Source organism: Drosophila albomicans, chromosome 2R (genome assembly GCF_009650485.2).
Source record: "Drosophila albomicans strain 15112-1751.03 chromosome 2R, ASM965048v2, whole genome shotgun sequence".
Lineage (NCBI taxonomy): Eukaryota > Metazoa > Arthropoda > Insecta > Diptera > Drosophilidae > Drosophila > Drosophila albomicans.
Window position 1 is genome coordinate 5,929,185 of NC_047631.2, and position 18,803 is coordinate 5,947,987.

Sequence of the window (18,803 nt, forward strand, 5' to 3'; positions counted from 1 at the left end):
CCCAAAAGCCAGTCCCTCCGCATCAACATTGAGGCAAGGCACTGGCAGCAGCACTTGTCTGGTAAATGCTGACACCAAGCCGGCTCAAGTATTTTGCGGGCAAATAGTCGCCCAGGGAGGCGTCGAATAGGAATAGGAAGTGTGGAACATAACGTTGAATATGGGGGCATGATAACCACCCGCACCGTAATAAAAGTCACTCGAGTGACATTTTTGAGCTTGCAGCTATAAAGCAGAAAGCAAACAAAGCAAAGCAATTGCTGCCCCCAGCTACAGCTCAACTTCAGCGAGTTAGCAGCAGCAGTTCTCCGGCCTTCTGCCCCTACCCCTGTCCCTGCCCTATGTATCTTGCTGATGTTGCTGCTGGCCCTTTTCAGCCGCTTTTAATCGATTATGGCGACATGTATTGTTTGCGGCAAATCCTGTCTGAGTGTTGCATTACAACAAATGCTGCAAATGCAGTAACTGCTGCTGCAACAGCAAAACACGTCAACAATTCAAATGGCTTACAAAACATTGTACATTGAACTTGCCGCCGTCTATCGCATTCAACTGACAAAACATCAGAGGGCACAGCTCACACCAATGGACTGGGCGACGATTCAAAATTAAAATGTCGCCTGCCTAAACCTTATTGCGGACACACATTCAATAAATTCATCGCTATCTCTCTGCAGCAAAATCATCAAGTGTGCACTTGAGAATCTCATTTTTCAAGAACGCGCCAACGCTTCATGTACTACACGATGATAACGAACGAAAGAAGGATGAAGGATACTACCGAGAGGGGGTACCGAATAATATGCGACGTATATACCGAAGAGTTTCTCACCTCTCAGACGATACGACTTACTTGGTTATTTTTTATGCCTTGTTACCTTTGAGGGGGGTGTTATACATTTTTTTGTTTTGTTTTCGTCACGTTTTTGTTTTTGTTTTTGTTGTCGAGCGATCAACGATAAAAATGCACATTGTTTTCCTCATTTTGTTCTTCAGCTTGAGCTTTTCGTGTGCTCCACCCTCCGATTCAGCTACAGTTACAGGAAATGCACGCGCCGGATGTCGTTAAAATGGCGACCGGGTTCGGGTTTTAATATTGTTTTCCTGCTCGCATGTCGTTGATGGCATCGCATTTGTTTGTGGCATGTGTGAACTTACCTGTAATATAATCAGAAAATATATTAAGATTGATTAGAAAGCAAATCACTTGCTGGGTATAAAATTTGAAATGGTTTATTAAATCAAGAATATGACATATGAGAACATTCAAGAGTTTATTAACTAAAATGATTAACTTAAGGGGTAAAATAAATGGATGCGTATGCGTAAAATTCGAAACCAAAGATTATATTTAAGATATTCTTACAAATAATAATCATAACTAATACTATTTTATTCATAAGCTAAGAGAACTTTCTCTATTCTACTTGCTTTCACTTATTTTTGGAGTGTCTCACAAAGTCTTCTAATAAATAAGTCATTTTCATTGACGAACTTTCCCAAATTAGTTTAATTAAATTTATTATTAATTTGCATTACGAAGAACGCTGCAGCAAATTAGAAAGTTCTAGACAGCTGGACAGCTCTTAAGACTAGACGAATGTTCGCCCTCACGTTTTGGTACATTGACCTATCCCAAAAAAATAACAAGTGCTAAATAGCAGGGCCGCAAACTTGGTCAGTGGCACAGCTCATTTGCTTTCTGTCGTCTATCAGCCAGTAGTTACCGAAAGAACTTTTATTGACTCAACAGATTAGCAGCTAATGAGCTGGATGAGAGTGAATGAAAGGTAGTTTTTTCCCCTCAAATCTTTCTCTTATTTTGTTAGTCATTTTTTTGGGCGGGAGCAGTTGTCAACAATTACCGCTTGTTAAGCAGAATCTCTTGAACTAAAGTAAAAAGTGTGAAGTGCTGCATATTAATAACTTGTCGAGCAGACATTCTGTAGAAAAAGAGATACTAGTGAAGTCAGTTGTTAATCGAGTCTCAACTGTGCTGGCTGGAAAATTGAAAGCGTGTCCGAGTGTAGTGAATTCACGGAATATAAATATGAATATGAAAAGCTAAAGATCTGCAGGAGATACAACAGAGAATTAAAGACAATGCAGTTTGTGTGTTTGCTGTTCATTTGCCAGACAGGTGATAATCATCAGCATCATCATCATTATCAATTGCTCCAGTTTCATCTAATGCACTTTCCACTTTGCCAGTTTGTTTGTGGCACACTGCAGCAAAAATACAGCAAGCCAAATCAATGGGCAGACCCAGTCATGAATCCGAAGACGGCAGCAAGAGCTATTCGTATGCTGATTACAGTGCTGCCCACAACAATCAATTGGGGGAGCAGATCGAAACGGGGCTACGAGAGGAGACGACGTTGCTGGTAAATGCAAAGCAAAGGCCCGCAGTGCAAGTAAAAGTGACAAATGAAGTGGAAAGTGCCATGACGATGATGATGAACACGATGACGATGAGGGCAGCAGAGAATCAGCAGCAGCAGCAGCAGAAGCAAGCAGAACCAAGGCGTCTGTCTAATGGAAATGGGCATGAAAATGACATGACTGACACACAAAATGTAATGCCATCAATCCAAGAGGGCAGCAGCAGCTTAATGAGCCCCAACACACTGCCAATACCGACAAGGCATAACTTTGCCAACACCATGGACAGTGATGCCAGCAACAGCAGCAACAGCAGCAGCATCGGCATCAGCATGAGCAACATCGATGGCCAAATGGGCAACGATGAGCAACTATTGCGACTGCAGGACTACAATTTGCTGTACAATGCCGAGAGGCAGACATACTTTCAACTGCACACCAGCAATAAGCCGAAACCGTGGCAGGACAATCGCACAAATCGCCCAGGGAATGCAAACAGTCCAATGACCAGTAATCGGCTGTTGCAGCAGGTCGTGGGCAACACATTGAGTGCCGCCTTTGGCCTGAATACGAATGATGGCAAGGATGGCACAATGGCGATGACCACACAAACAGTGCAGCTCTATGATGCCGCCTCCTTGCGTCAGTCACACTATAATCCCTTCAATCCCACGCGGTGAGTTTGTAAATGATTCATGAATCCAAAGTGTGTGCGTTCCTATCCATAGCCAAAGGTTATTACAACAATAACAACAACAACAACAACACACGTGCAGTGTGTTGGCGCCCTTGACAGCTAGGAATATTAACAAGTCTGATACGGTCACATTCAATCGATGATAAATCTATCAATTTCTGTCATCGTCTGATCACATTGCGCAAATTGTTATCTGTGCTGTTTTATTTTGAAATTATTGTTCAGACACATTTGGTGTTTTACATTAATCAATTATTATTTTTGCGAATAGTTGAAACTTTTGTATTTTTAAGTTTATCATCATCATCATTCAATTTAAATTCTAGCTCATTTTTAAACAAATCTTATTTTGATACCCGTTACCCTTAGGCTAGATAATCTGAGCTTTATAGTGTATTTTTAATCGAATAGTGGCAATATTTTGGTATTTTGCGGTATATAAATTCGGTATATTGTTAGACTAATATCGCGCTGTTTTGCTTTTATTAAAAATGAGTAGCATATATCGATCACATCCGATTGTAGATGTCTTAATTGTTTTTAACATTAATTATGTCAAGTATTTCGTATTTTTTACCGTTCACTTCTATCTTCTGCCATCGACAGAGTCATCATACATGGCTGGCTGGGCAATGCACATGCCAATGTGTATAGCTACCTGGTGCCCGCTTATTTGAGCCTGGACGAGGGCAACTACAATATCTTCACCGTGGACTGGGGACGAGGTGCGATTGCCGACTACATAACAGCCAGTTATAGGGTGAAGCCCGTGGGCCTGGTGTTGGCCAAGTTTTTGGACTTTCTGCACGAGGAGGCGGGCATGCGGTTTGAGGACCTGCAGCTGATTGGTTTCAGCATGGGCGCCCATGTGGCCGGACTGGCTGCCAAGCACGTGCAGACGGGACGTGTGCGTGTGATTCGCGCCTTGGATCCGGCGTTGCCGTTCTTTCGCTACGCACAGGAAAAGGAGCGTCTAACAAAGCAGGATGCCGACTATGTCGAGGTGCTGCACACAAGTGTCGGCAGCTATGGTTTTGATCGTCCATTGGGCCACGTGGATTTCTATGCCAACTGGGGCAGCCAGCAGCCCGGTTGCTTTTGGCATGAGTGCAGCCACTGGCGTGCCTTTGCTCTCTTCAAGGAGAGCCTGCAGCAAACGGCAGATGCAGCTTCACCTGCCTTCGAGGCCAAAGGTTGTCGGACTGCGGAATGGCAGCAATTGACCCGCCACAAACAGTGTTCAGAGCATCAGCAAACGGGCAAGCGGCTTCATATGGGTGGCGATTTAGGCGCATTATCAATGGAGCAACTGGTGCAACGTGAAGGTGTTTATTACTTTGAGACCAACGCGAAGCCGCCGTACGATATTCGAGAGTCTCTATAGAGGCTTCCGACTGTCGGCTGTCGGCTACCGGTTGGTCGCAAATGTGTGTTGACAAGCATTCAAAATGAATGCCATAAAAATGGCAGAAAAAAATGAAAAGCCAACAGCAACGGCAACAACGAACAGCAACAACTGAAAGAACGTAATGAGCAAATGTGCAGCGCGCGATTTTATTTCTAATTAGTAAGTGCATTTGTGTGTGGTTGTGTGTGTGTCTCCATATGTACACATGTAATTGTGTGTGTGTGTGTGAGTTCCTGTGCATTTCTAAAAGCTGTACTGCAAAATTAAAAAATGCTGCCATGTGTAAAATGCTTTTCATGCCAGTCACAGGCAAAAAAAAAAAACAAAAACAAATAAAAGGAGAGAGAAAAGCAACTAGCAATGAACATGTGAAATACACACAAAAAAGAGCAATACTAAAGTAGTTTCCGTCGCCGCCATTTTCTGCTTACAAAAATATTAGCAAAAATATCAAAAAATGCGCCTAGCTGCATGTAACTGCAACTAACTTTAATCGTATACACTCTGCACATGCTGTCTGCAATGCACTATGTAAAAGTTAAGCCTATAAAATCGTCATGTTTTAAACAATTTATCTAGCATTATAAACTAGATAAACTTACTAAATCTTCACATAGTTACGATTAAAATAGAAAGTCAAAAATATTTAATTGAAAACGCATTTTTAGGTCTTAAAATATATTTAAGGTTTTGCTAGAATTGGAGATTGGTAGAATAGCTAATATGATAAGCGGTTCAGGTTCCATATGAAAAGCATAATACAAATTATTTATAAGTTTTAGAAAAAAGTAAATGGTGAATTTATTATTTGTTTTGAATTTGCTTTATTTCATTTTAATTTATATATATGTACATATCTGTATATGGTTATTATCTAAACTTCCCTCTAAAATCTCTCTTCTATTAGCAAGTGTTTTGCAAGTACACATTGCTTAGAGTAATTAATTTTGAATTGCAAATAATATTCTAATATTTAATCTACAAATTTTATATTATCTTCCTTATATCATTTTAGTTGCATAGACAATCTCTTTAAATAGAAAAGAACAAATTGGCATGAACTCTTTTATTATAATCTTTAAGCATTGACGCTTCTACAAACCCGTCCCACATTCTTATAGTGTTATTGTCCGTTATTTTAAATGCAAACTACTTCAACATTTAAAGATAATAGTGTTGCATATTCTGTGGCTCCCTTAAATTCATGAGATATGTAAAAGAATCTTGCGAGTTGCATATTCGTTTATTTTAAAGTCAAGTGTCGTAAAAGTTGGTTGGCTGGCAAAAAGTGTCAGTAAGGCAGAGCAAACATGGCGCAACTGGCGGAGTCTTTCGCCAGCCGCAAATTATGAGAGTGTATGTAATTTGCAGGCTCGTTTTTGGCGCGAGACCTACATAAATTACACAAAAACAAACACATATGCATAGACAGTGTGAGAGGAGACGAAAGCTATTGCTCCTCTAATGCTAAACAGAGTCTAACCGCCCTTCGCCCTCTCTCCTCTTTCGATGGCTGTCGGATGTCAGTTTTTCTCTCACTTCGGTGCATGCATATTGCATGCTCCCAGCTCCCGCCTCCCGGCTGCCACTGTATGTTGCATACTTGTAGGCGCATGGCGCATAAATTAAAGATGGCGTTGCACGTTGGCAAAGTTAACGACTTGGCACTGCACGCATTACGCTTTAATTGGCCCAGTGAGTGGCGAAATTCGCCTTGTTTTTTTTTTTTGTGTTCTTGGCCTCAGAGCCAAATGCCAAAATGGCGCACGGCTGCCATTAATGTGATTTTTCCGCATCATTTGACTGAGCAAGCCAATTGCCCGTCGACCGGCGACCGGCGACCAGCGGCTAGAAAGACCTTCAAAATGAAGAACAACCCAAGAGAACAAAACAACGAAAGACAGCAAAAAAAAAAATGAACAGAAAAAGCAATGAGAAATGACGTGCACAAATATTTGCAAAAGCAAAAGAAAATCTGTTTTGTTTCTTTTCTGTTCCAAAATGTAGGCAACATATTTTTGTACTCTGGCAACAAATTCTTTTTAGGGAACTAAGCAAAATATTTGCTAAATTTTTTCGTGTGTTTTTATCTTCTTTAATATTTTCCGTTTGCATTTAGATTGAACGCTGCATACCTTGCGGTCGGTCATCTGCGAGCTCTGAGCAACAAATTGCATATAAATTATTGTTAATCAAGTTATAAAACTTTTGTTTTTTTAGGCTCTCTAGGCGCCTCTAGCTAGCCACGAGTTCGCCACTTGAACTTTGTCATAATAGAGTTTCACTAAGCTTTGAAGAAGAGGTCGAAGCGTGCCCAGGCAAATTGGAAAAGTAGAAGGAGCAGGCCGAGGCTGAGTTTGTGTGCTATTTATGGACGAACTTTTGCGCAGATGCGTGAATTAAGCACTTTAATAGACTTTCCCGGGCTTGGGTAATTTGTTTTATGATTATTAATTAGTTCTAGTTCGAAAATAATACAAATACTTTAGATTAAATTGAAATAAGCAAACTGTTATTTTAATAATGAAACAAAAGTATTTCAAATTACACATAATTCATTTAATTTTTTTATAGCTTAGTATTTTATATTTTGTTTGGTTATTAGCCATTTTTATTTAAATTGAAATTTGAGAGCACAGAATTATATTTGTAATTAAACTACGCTCAACAAATCTTAACTTTAGATTTGCTTTTGTGGATCTGTGCATTCGCTTAATCTAATTAAATATTGTTTAGTTCGTACACACACTTGCTATTGTTATCTTACCAAAGCATAGATTCTATGTAGTTCATGTTTCCTTAGTTTCTGTAGTGCATTCGCACACACGCACGCAGACACCCACGAAAAATGCGCATACGCAAATTAGTTTGGGAAAACTGAAACTCAATTTGCGAGCAAGTTCAGTTCAGTTGTTCTTTTCGCCGTTTCACCAAGAGACATAAATTGTAGTCTGAATGAGTTGCAAAAACACAATGTGCAATATCCCGTCGCTGTTGCCAGTTGTGCGCTGCAAAGCAAACTGAGCTATCTGCCTGCCTTGCCCTGCCCTGTCAGTGGCAACAAAACAAACAGCAAAAACAAAACACTCGCTAATTTGTACCAAGACGCTGCCAGCCAAAAGGGTGGGGAGCAGCAGCAAGCAGCAGCAGCAGTAAAAAAAAGGTTAGCAGCAGCAGCAGAAAGACAGTCGTCACTTGGAAGCCCTTCAAATGTGTAGACCCACCTCTCCAGTCAAAGCCAAGCCGCTGCTGGCAAAGAGTTGATTTACGTACTTAGAGAACACAGAATGGAACTGAAATGAACTGCACTGAACTGAACTAAACTGAACTGAGCTGCGCAGAGTAGGACAGAGCAGAGAACATAACAGACACAATGCATTCCTAATTCCTGACAGACTAACCCCGACCCAAACAGTGTCTTTTATTCTTTTTCTCTGTGCTTGGCTTTTTTTTTTTTTGGTTTTGGTTTCAGTTTCGGTTGCCAACGCAGTCGCAAGGTATCATAAAGTGTCGCACCGCGCGCTTCCGTTACCTGCACTGACTGTCTGACAGTTTGTCAGTCTGCCAGTTTGCCAGCCTGAATGTAGACTCATACTTTGCTTCCTTGGGCTGTCAGTAGTGCTTCCTGCCAGTGATGTTGGTGTGCGTGCTTAACCCGCAATGGCTTCCGGCGTGCACGCACTAAAACAAGACGGAGGGAGCAAGGGAGGGAAGGACAGAGAAGAGACTGCACATTACTTGGCAAAGCAATGTGCATGCATTTGCACTCTCTTATTGCTGTAATGAGCCAAAAGATTACATTTTCAAGAGCTTCTGAGTACTGTTGCCTTGAGTTTAGTAAACAGCAGGCTCAAATAGTAACAGCAACAGAACATCAAAACAGCAAGAGAAAGAACTGAAACCTGCAGCTTGTTTGTTGACCTACAGCAAACATACGAGCAAAAAAAAAAAAATCCAAAACGAAAAGGAACGTAAGAGAGCAGAAACAATGAAACCCATTGCCACACATAAAGCACACAAAACTGTGGCAAAGGCAAACCAAACTGCCAACAGTTGGAGGCCAAAATGTCCGTAGAGCAACAATAGCAATAGCAATAGCAATGGCAATAGCAACAGCTCAGCACCTCAACGGGGTGTCCACAGCGCAGTTGAAAGGTGTCGCTGCAGGTTCGACTATTATTAAATTGTACTTCTTCAACGAAAGGCGAGCAAATGAAACCCCGTGAGGCAAAAGTCCCAAGCTCAACATAATACCACACTCACTCATAAATGATTCATTGCAAAAAAGAAGCATTATAAAAGGTTTGAAGCTGGTAACTGGCAGATAAGGTAATAAGATTGGGTTAGTTCAAAAAGTTAGCTTCTAAACTGATAATAAACTCTCGGAAGGTCACAAAATCCAACTAGCAATTACATCATTTTACAAACAATATCCAATTGGACAGAGAATCAGTAAACCACTTGAGCCAAATTTCAATGTGAACAACTCTGAAATCCACGCAGACACTCAAACAATTAGTTTGTAAACCTGAATAAGGTTACTGTGCGGGACGGGGAGGGCATTGTACTTGGGGGGGTGGTTGAAACTACCTGAAGCCCTACGAAAAAGTTTCAGTTTTTGCGCAAACAAATTGGATTATTCGATTACGTGTTTGTACCAGCGAACAGGTAAACAAACTGAGGGTGAGTCAGGAGTAGAGAAAAAGATAAAGAGAGAGTGAGACGGCGACAGAGAAGAGAGTGAGAGATTGAGACATTGTCGCTGTCAGTTTTGCAAAGCGACCAAGGGAACAAATTTTGAGGGCGCAACTGGGAGGAAAAAATGCAGAGGTTTTGCTTCAATATCAAAAAGTAGTTTTATTTCTTTTTTTTATTTAAATCAGATTTATGTGGTTTTTGTTTGTTCGATGATAGCAAATTAGAATGATGATAGCAAGTGCAAGCGATGCAATTCAATCGCAATTAGCTTTGCTAAGTATCAATGAAAATGTGTGTATTTTATTCCACTTTCCTGTCAATCGGTTGCCAAGCAACTTCATACATCAAAGAAGTCTTTTATTGCCCACTGATTGAGTTATCGAATGATTTGCGTCCAGTGGATAGAGAACGAGTTAACGTTAACAGCCATCGTCGTCAGCTGTCAGCTTGAGCAATTAAATTAGAGCTGTGTCGAGGAACCGCATCAATAAGTTACCGCTGCCAACTACGAACATCCATTCATGCAACACTCAAACACACACACAGACAGACAAATTAAAAGTCAATATGTGGCACACAGAGACAGTTTCACCTTTTGCCCCACAAGAGAAGCTAACAAAATTTATTGTTTTAAGCTGATTTAATAGTTGGAAGTTGTTTTTCTTTTTTCATTTTTTTTTATCGGTTGATAGTGGAAATTGAAACACCTGCAATTGTGTGCTTGATTTTAAATTGATTTATATTTGTAAAATACCATTTATTATTGTAGTAGTTGCAAGTGTATCTTTTAACTCGTTGCGCATATGTTAAATGTATATATGAAATGCAATTGGTTTCATATTTATTTTATTTTATTTTATTGTCAGCAACCAGCCAGCAGTTGCCAGCTGCAGCACTTTTGTAGTGGCAATGGTGCGTATGAGTGATTCTTAATTTACATTTAAATAATCCAAAGGCCAGAGTCTAAGGTCAAAGAGCAAATATGCCAAGCCCTTGACTTGAAAATTCTGCTTATTCGGTTCTCTTTTTATAAGAGAGTTGTTGTGATGAGAGAATTGGGGTTGGTGTATTGCTTGATGTTGGTCGATGATGTCGATGTTTGGGTTCGGGGCGGTTTCTTTCAATGCGATGGCTTGTGGATAGTCCTAATGAGCTGTGGGTAGCCCGCAGCAAACCAGCAGCGATGGCAACCAAAACAAACAAGCAAACATGCAAGACCGTAACATAGAGGCGTTAAAGTAAAGTGTGAAAGTAGCCAGAAAGGCGAAAGGACTTTGGGTGCGCGGCAAAGGAGAAACGGAGCAAAAAAGCAAAGAAGCAAAGGAAGCTTGGCATTTCTATAGAGCGAAGAGCGTTGAGCATGTGCAAGTTATGCAGAATCGATAGATACTTAGGCAAATGTGCGAGTTTTGCTGACTGGCATACAATTAACCCTTTACGTGCCAATTGGCTGCTAAATAAATTAGTACGCACACGTGTGTGAGCCTGTTTTTATGTGTGTGTGCGAGTGTGCAAAAGTTGATTGAAAAACTGACGTACCAAGCAACGGCAGCAGCAACAATGTAGGCTAGAAATCAACATCAACCTCTTGGCATTTTAATTGCTACAGCGCCTTCAAGTGGGGTCATAAAAAGAGTTGACTTAAACGCAGCCAGGCGGCAACTAACCATCTTGGGCCCATTAAATACGCCTCAAGTTAGGCAACAACTAAACTGACTTTTCATAGCCATTATTTGGCCAATCAGCATACGTCTGCGAAAACGTAATTTAATTAAAGTTGATGTTTGCCTTTGCCTTTGGTATTGTGCTTTTAATGAGGTCGAGCAAATAAAATGCGCATACGCTACGTGCAACAGTGCCAGCTTTCTTAAAGCTGTGTGCGAAATGTAGACGGAATTATTAAAATAGATTGACTCAATGACAAAAGTTTCATTATTTATTTATGACTATGCAGAGTAATTGCATATAATTGCGTATTTAATTGCAATTTGTGCCCAAAAGCAACTAATTTACTTGTGCATTAAAAGTGTTTGCAAGTCTTTTAAAGTTCATAGACAAACACACAATTTAAACGCAATCGCACAAAGCTAACAGATTATTGTTTGCCTTGCGACTGTTTCTCTCATGCGGAACTTCAAATATTAAACACACACATTGAATGCCATTCGAATGTAACGATTCGTATGCAAATGCGCAAGGGACTCTCTGACAAAACGAACAAAACAGCAAAAAAAAAAAAAAATGGAAAAATAAAGAAAAACTAAAGACTCTCGACATGCCACAATACAAATTGAAGTGCTCTACAATATAATTCATTGCACAAGTAATATGATTTTTGCCATTCCTTGCCACCATCGTAATCGCCGCTCTGCTTTCCAGGCCGGGTCAAGCGAAAGCAACAACTTTTAACAATGACATTCACAAACCAAGTAGGAGAGCAACGACAATTTCAGTTGCATTCCACATCAACCTCAGCCTCAGCCTCAGCCAATCCACACTGCAAACATTGCAAGTTGCATATGCCATGTGTCCAAGAGTCTGAATCACATTGAGATTCAGTTTCAGTTTGCAGAGTCCGAGAACAAGTATGAGTAAGAGTTTACCATACAGTTGGGTTTGGTTTGGTTCGGTTTGCATTTCGTTGGAGTGTCTGGAAAAAGGGACAAAATGCTCTACCGCAATTTTTGTCGTTTGTTGGCATTTCTGATTTCTGTATTTTTTTTTACAGTCAGTTTCATTCTTTTTTTTTTTGTGAATTCACCCACACAGTGAAGCTCACGTAGTTGCTTTTATTTACTTAAATTGCAAGGCATGAGTTTGTATTTCATTTCTGCACACGCATACCATTATAAAATGCGGAACAATCACACACACACATGGATACACCTATGTGTACAGGGTAAAAATTAAGCAATTCAGCACAAGGAATTTTTTCTGTAAATTCTCTTTTTTCAATTCCGCTTTTGAGGCCATTTGTGTAAAAAGCGCTTAACAATTAAAACAAATTGCTTAATTGCTGCTACCAAATGGTTATTCAATTGTTATATTCACCGTATTAAAAAATATGTGTATCTATTTAAGCACATTTTACGTTTTAATTCAGCCTGTATTTCGTGAAAAGTCAAGATAAATCGGTGTATTCCCAACTACATGTATTGTTAATAACGTTTTATCATGGGATAATCAATTAACAGCTCTTTTAGTAAGTAAAAGAAGAATTATTTGATAAGCCGGATGTTGAGAACAAAGAACCAGAAAGTATTTCGTAATCTGGCTCATCTTTATTGTCTTCTGCAATGTAACAACAATTTAAATGAAGAGCAAAACACATAATCAGACTCGTATAAAAAATGCAATTACTACCCCAGCTCCAGAGCACCATCGAAATTTCACTTCGTTATGAAAGAGCTGTGTTTCGCTTTTATACGGCTAACGATACATCCATCTATCCACTTGAACTAAAGCCAAACTAAATTGCATACTTTTACTTTCCCTGCAGCATCTCGTTTAGATTCCAATTACAGAACCACCATGTGAGCCTTGCCAAGAAACGAAGCCAAATTCAAGTAGCGCGCTCATCAGAGTTTGCGAGTTTCTCTCTGCTTTTGCTTTTTTTTTTTTTAGCACAAAATTCATTAAATTTGAAAGCCGATGAGTACTTGAAATTTTAAAGCAGCTGCCAAGCAAAATCCAGTCAAAAGTTCATATAACATTTTTTGTTTTTATTTGCTTTAGAAATGAGAGGAAACCGTTTCGGTAACGTTGTTGCTTTATTTTTGTTGATTTGATAAATTTTAATGCATCCGGGGGTGGAAGGATGAAAAAAAAAACCTGTTGGCACAGGCGCAACTTTTGCCACAGCATTATGAAAATTAAATGAAAATAATCTTAAATACATAACGTATACAACACGTTGCCAGTTTCAGAGTTTTTGCTCAATGTATTTGGGCAGCCTTTGCAAACTTTCTGAATAAGCCTTAAAAGAGTAAAGCGTATGTGATTACACTGAGAGGAGCGAAAGAGACAGCTAACCAGCAGCTTATGATGAGGAACCACATAGAGATAAAGACTTTAACAGTTACTTTTCTTTCCACCTAGGCTGGCATTTATTTGCCCCTTATCCGAACTATATCTCCTTTCGTGCCACAAACGGATTATATTTGGAAGATTTAATGTGCTTACCTCATCGTGCGATGCTCTTCGGTAATTGTATTTAGCTTATCAATAGATACTAACCTGCAAGAGACAAATAAAATGAGAAGAAAAATACGATTATAATGAGAATTTTATATTATATGGTGGTATCAACTAATCTAATGAAGGACTATAATAGAAAAAGTGAGAATACAATACGTTTTAAATATTAACAAAGACTACGAGGATAAATTTCGATTAAAGTACAATACTTGACGCTCTTTGTAAACCGTTTACAAGCAAAGTTCATTTTATTATGCTGTGATCTAATGCTGCAAATTGCATTTCCCTTTTGCTGAAGGACAAGGAAAATGAGCTTGGACGTTGTTGCCGGGGGATGTTATTGTTGCCAGCATGATAAACACCAAACTACTGCAAAGTAAAACGCAGCTCAGGACAGATAATCAGACCTATAAAAAGCGCAACAGCAATAGCAAATGAAAAGCGGAAGTTTAAGAGTACTTCTGAGAGAAAAGACGAAGACTAAGACGAAGACGACGACTGGGGAACAAGCTCAACAGCTTGGATTACAAGCAGTTTAATGACTCAACATTAAATCGAACCAAATGATTTAAAGGTTAGCCGATTACTATTCCAGCAGTTTCTCGACTCTTTTACTACCGATGATAAGTTTCTTAGCATTTCATTTCGAATTGCTCCAACTAATTTCAAAGTTGAGATGGACTTTTTGAACTAGTTCCATGGCTGCAACTGTTGCTCTTTGTTTACTACATATCCCGCCACTGTGTAGCTTAACCTAAGACTATCCACTTAAAGTTGTGTCTTTGCCAACTTTAGTTGTAGACAAAAATATGTAAACACTTTGCACAGTGAGCATTGAATCTATCCCTTTTTAAAACTCAAGACGCACAATCAATATCACACCCAAGTCACAAGTTTTATTAAAAAAGATACACACACACACACACGCAGGACTAGGACGAGACGCACGTGCCGTCTCTTGAGCTTGTCGAATTGATTTTTGCTAGCTAGCAAAATTTGATTTCTAATGGAAACACTTCTTTCTTTTTTACGCTTTTTGTCCAAAACTAACACGAAGCTATCACGAAGAGTATGAAAGAGAGATGGCGAAGCGTCTACAGAAACATATTGCAGAAGGACAAACAGGTTGTGCACATTTCGTGCCCGCTAGCTAAATTTCTTGATGCATGCGTCTTGATGCCTTGAGGTAGACAGTTTAACTTTGTTTCGTATATATTCAAATCAAAAAATAATAATTGAAAATAATATAAAGGCATGGCAAGTGCTTTAAAAGAAAACAATTACAAAATCAAGCCAAATAAATTGCGTTTATAAAATATAATAAGTAATAGTTGTAGAAAATCAAATAAAGAATAGTTGTATAAAAGAAAAGAGAATACAAATATCGTTCGTATTCGTCATATTCTCTGCTAGGAACATTACATTCAAGCTCAACAAGTGATTTTAAAGGGTATTTGGAGTACGCTCAGCGCATAAGAAATTCCCTTTTTTCTTTTTTGTCGGCTTTTATTTGATGAGTTTTTGTGGCAAAAGGAACGCTTAAGGATACTTTTACAAGATTTATGACGTGTTAGTTTTTTTCGAGTGGAGTGAAGTTGCCACACCAGCAGCAGCAGCAGCAGCAGCAGCAGCAGCTCTCTTGCGCAACACGCCACATCCTTGTGCTCATCCTCATCCTTGTTCTCATCCGCATGCTCAACCCATCTACATCCACTTGCAACATGCATATGCATGTTTTAAGCCGAGAAGCAGATGGAAAAGGATGTGGATGCGATGGTGTTGCGCGTGGATGGTGGCTGTTGGATAGTGGATGGTGGAGTAGCAGTACGACATGCAATTTTTGTTCTTTGGCAAATGGCGCTCATTTTTTAATGAGCGCCCCGGAAATGTGGCATCTCGTTGATTTATGAACAGCGGCCCGCAACTGACGTTCGCATTCACAGTCGTTGTCGCAATCGCTTTCTGCTGATTATGACGGGGCGTTCGCTTTGATTTTCGCATATTTGCAGCACTAAATTATTTTTAATGTGATGACCATGTGGAGAGTGAATAAAGTGATGGCCCCTGTTGTCTCTTCTCTTAGCTTCTGTTTGCAATTGATATGTGAGCACAGCCTAAAAGTTGACTGCAAAGTCCTTAAACTGTATTTACGCACGCACGTCCATTAATCAAGCAATTTATCAAACATGTCATTTGGCACTCTGAAGGCAGCACGAATAGAAACGGAGACGGAGAAGCCATTGGCATTGGGATATGGTCTTCAAATGCTCAGTATGCGTTAGGCCAGAACATTTCCCTCCTTTCTCTCTCTCTCCCTCTCTATGTCACGCTTAATATTGGCTCGATTTTATTGACAAAACCGAAATGCGAGCAAGTTGTGAGTGCCTCCCCAAAGAATGTGACACTTTGAAGCACGGCAGTCAGTCAGGAAGTTCACTAAATTGACTTCAGTTTCAATGTGCGTGCGTCGGTGTGTGTGTGTGTGTGTGTGTGCGACATGTTTCGATTGCTATCAATGTTGTGTGATGATGCGGCACTGGTAAGCATTAACCACAATTTGGTGCCATGTCAAAATCGTAAGGCTTGTCAATCAGCTTGAGCAGCTACAGAAGCTATATCAGCTTTATAAGTGTAGCAGATACGTGTGTGTGGGTGTGCTTTCCTTGTAATGCAAAACCAGCATAAGTCAATTATGTGCTGCCTTAAAAGCCATACAAATGCAAACAAGTGCGGCCTTTAGCTTGGCTTAGCTCGTAAGGCGCCGCCTCAAGCATCTACAACAGACCCAGCTCCACTGCTCGACAGAGTCACAGAGCACAATCCTCAGCAAAAGTATGCTACATTTTTTGATACCTGCTACTCGAAGGGTAGAAGGGTATTTTAACTTTGTGCATCATGAGGCATCTCCGACCTCATGAAGTATATATATTCATGGTCAGTGTTAACAGCTGAGACGATATAAGCATGTCCATCTGTATGTCTGTCCGTATGATCACCAAGATCTCAGAGGTAGAGTTATAATTTTTTTTACAACATTTGTTATGCTTGCACGCAGATCAAATTTTTTTTAAATTTTTGCCACACACGAGTTTTGGTTTAGACAATAATAACAAGAATATTTATGATTCCTCGGAATTTTGTTGTGATCGGATAAAAAATGTAGAAGGCATTTAAGAAATAGTTTTGTATCTGATATATTTTGATGTACTACTATATCAATATACCAAGAACAAAGCCTTTGGTAATTTCAGTATTTTTGCAGAATATGTTTAAGAATAATACCGGACTGTTTTGCTTTTATTCAAAATGTGTAGCAGGTAACTCACAGTCGAGCACACCCGAATGTAGCTTTCTTATTTCTTTTGCATGCACGCACATAAGCAGCTAAAGGCTTATAGTTCATCAAGTGAGAGAGTGCTCAAAAGAGGTTAATAACTGCAGACACTGCCTAGCGAGGTTAAACTGAAGCTTGGATTGCTGTTACTTTGTTTCATAAGCTGGCAGAATATGCCAACTGAGAATAGAACGGAGCATAAACAACTTTGTCTAAGTGTTTGTCAGTTGTTGAAAACAACGAGAACATGTGTTGCTCATGTGGAATGTGGTTGACTCTTAAATGTTCATTTGTGCAAAGTTTTGTTAGTCTTGCATTCATTTTTCGACTATTTTATTTCATTGTTGAGCTTAAATCTGAATTAATCTAGGCGTTGATGTATCTACTTCACAAAACTTTGGCTAAAATTTCGGTATAATTAAAAATCAGTCTGAAATAATTCCTAAACCCTTCTTTAAATTTTAGTTTGGCTCTCTATTGAAAGTGCTTTTTTCAGCAAATGATGCAATAGAGGAAATTGAATGGTGGTTGTGTATTTTCTCTATTCTTTTCACTATCTCAAAGTCTTGGCTTTAAGCAAGCAGCTTTGAATGCTGCAAAACAATTCTCCTTGAGAGCATCTAAATTTTATTTTATTCTTGACTGAATTTTGATGCATTTTTTGTCGTTGTTGCATTTGCTATTGTTGTTGTCATGTTTATGCACAGCATCTTTATCTTCATCATTTGCCTTTGTCTTCCTCTCTATTGTATGCATATACATACATACTTTTAGGTGCTTGAGGGCTGTTGAAGAGCTGCCTTCTTTTTGGGTAAGGCTTGCATCCTATTTCAGGCATTTATGCATGCATCCTGTGTCAAGCAGTCGCTCACTCATTCACTTCCAGGCATAGAAGACGACTACACAATTTGCATGTGTGTCAAAGCCACAAACACGGAGCGAAGCCGCACATAAAATTCTGGCATACTTACGGGTCACATTTCTTTATATCTACATTATTTTTATGTAGCATCTTATTTTGTTTTCCACTTTTTTTTTTTTTTTGGTTTTTATTCCCCCAAATATTTTTTTGACTTGGCCTGCAACGCCTCATACACGTAATTGAATTTTTATGACTTTTCCATGGGTAAAGAGTCAACAGAACAACTGTAATAAAATGCTCGGAGAAGAGCCTAGCACAATATTTTACGAGCTGCCATAATCGAAGTTTTCGGTTATCGCATTTTCAGTTTTCAGTTTTCGAAAGGTGCTTTTTACTGCGTTTCGACATGCGACAATTGCAGGGCCTATCAAACTCGTACGTGTACGTAATATGTATATGTTTCAACATATTTCTATTTCCTTTTCTATGTCTGGGGAAACTGGCAGGAAACTTGGTCCGTCTAGTAGAGAACCCCACGCAAATCCACGCTCAAGTCATTTCCGTGCAATAAAAGTCTGGCGCATTGCAATTTGCCTTTGCTTTTGCCATGTTGGGCGTGAATATGGCGAGTGCAATGAACCAACTGCAGGAGAAAGCTGTGAATACACGAAAAACTTTTCCACTACATAGTCAGTTCGTCGCTGTGGTTTTCGCCTAAAAGCAGGCAACGTCCAGCATAAACGAGCCATTGCAGCTGCAGCTGCGTTGCTGATAAGCAGACACAGACACAGACAACAGACAACAATTGTATAACTGACAGCCTTTTGCTGTCTCCCATTGTTGTTGTGCAATGGGCGGTGTCTAATGTTTAATGCCCTCTCTAGCCGAGGCTCCAAAAGTGGGTATAGCAGAAAAAGCATAGCGTAATTGTCAAAAGGTAAGGAGAGGATTAACATTTGCAGGGTAGTTGCTAGAGTGGAATATTGCCAAATTGCTGTGTTGTGCTAATGGAAAACCACACAAGCCACAATCCGTTCGCATTTTGTGTGCCACCGAGCGATACCGCTACAAAGCTTGTCTAAATATATACATATATGCATGTGGGTGTATCTATTTTAATGCATCTCCTAAAAAGAGAGCGCGATGTGGAAAAAAACAACCAAGAATTTATTACGTTTTGTTTTTCTGTTGCTGTTTTTCATTTTCAATGCTGAATAGTGCAGAA

General features: G+C 39.6%; 2 protein-coding genes across 12 annotated transcripts in view; one reads left to right on the forward strand and one right to left on the reverse strand.

Moving 5' to 3' along the window:
* The window catches only part of LOC117575649 (poly(U)-binding-splicing factor PUF60-B), a 131,662-nt gene that overhangs the window by 17,973 nt on the left and 94,886 nt on the right, over nt 1-18,803 (reverse strand). For 6 of the 11 annotated variants that reach the window (XM_052007802.1, XM_052007801.1, XM_052007798.1 and 3 more), the window contains one exon: nt 13,368-13,421. The exons of 4 other annotated variants lie outside the window; for them this stretch is intronic. In XM_052007802.1, coding sequence (XP_051863762.1) covers nt 13,368-13,421 — 54 coding nt within the window. Of the gene's footprint in view, nt 1-7,254; nt 7,296-13,367; nt 13,422-18,803 lie in introns of those variants that run through there. One more of the 11 variants, XM_034259936.2, reaches the window with a different exon arrangement.
* On the forward strand, nt 2,256-4,672 carry LOC117576692 (uncharacterized). Its single transcript, XM_034261688.2, has 2 exons — nt 2,256-3,058; nt 3,686-4,672. The coding sequence occupies exons 1-2, from the start codon at nt 2,256-2,258 to the stop codon at nt 4,461-4,463; spliced, it is 1,581 nt and encodes a 526-aa protein (XP_034117579.2). The 3' UTR covers nt 4,464-4,672.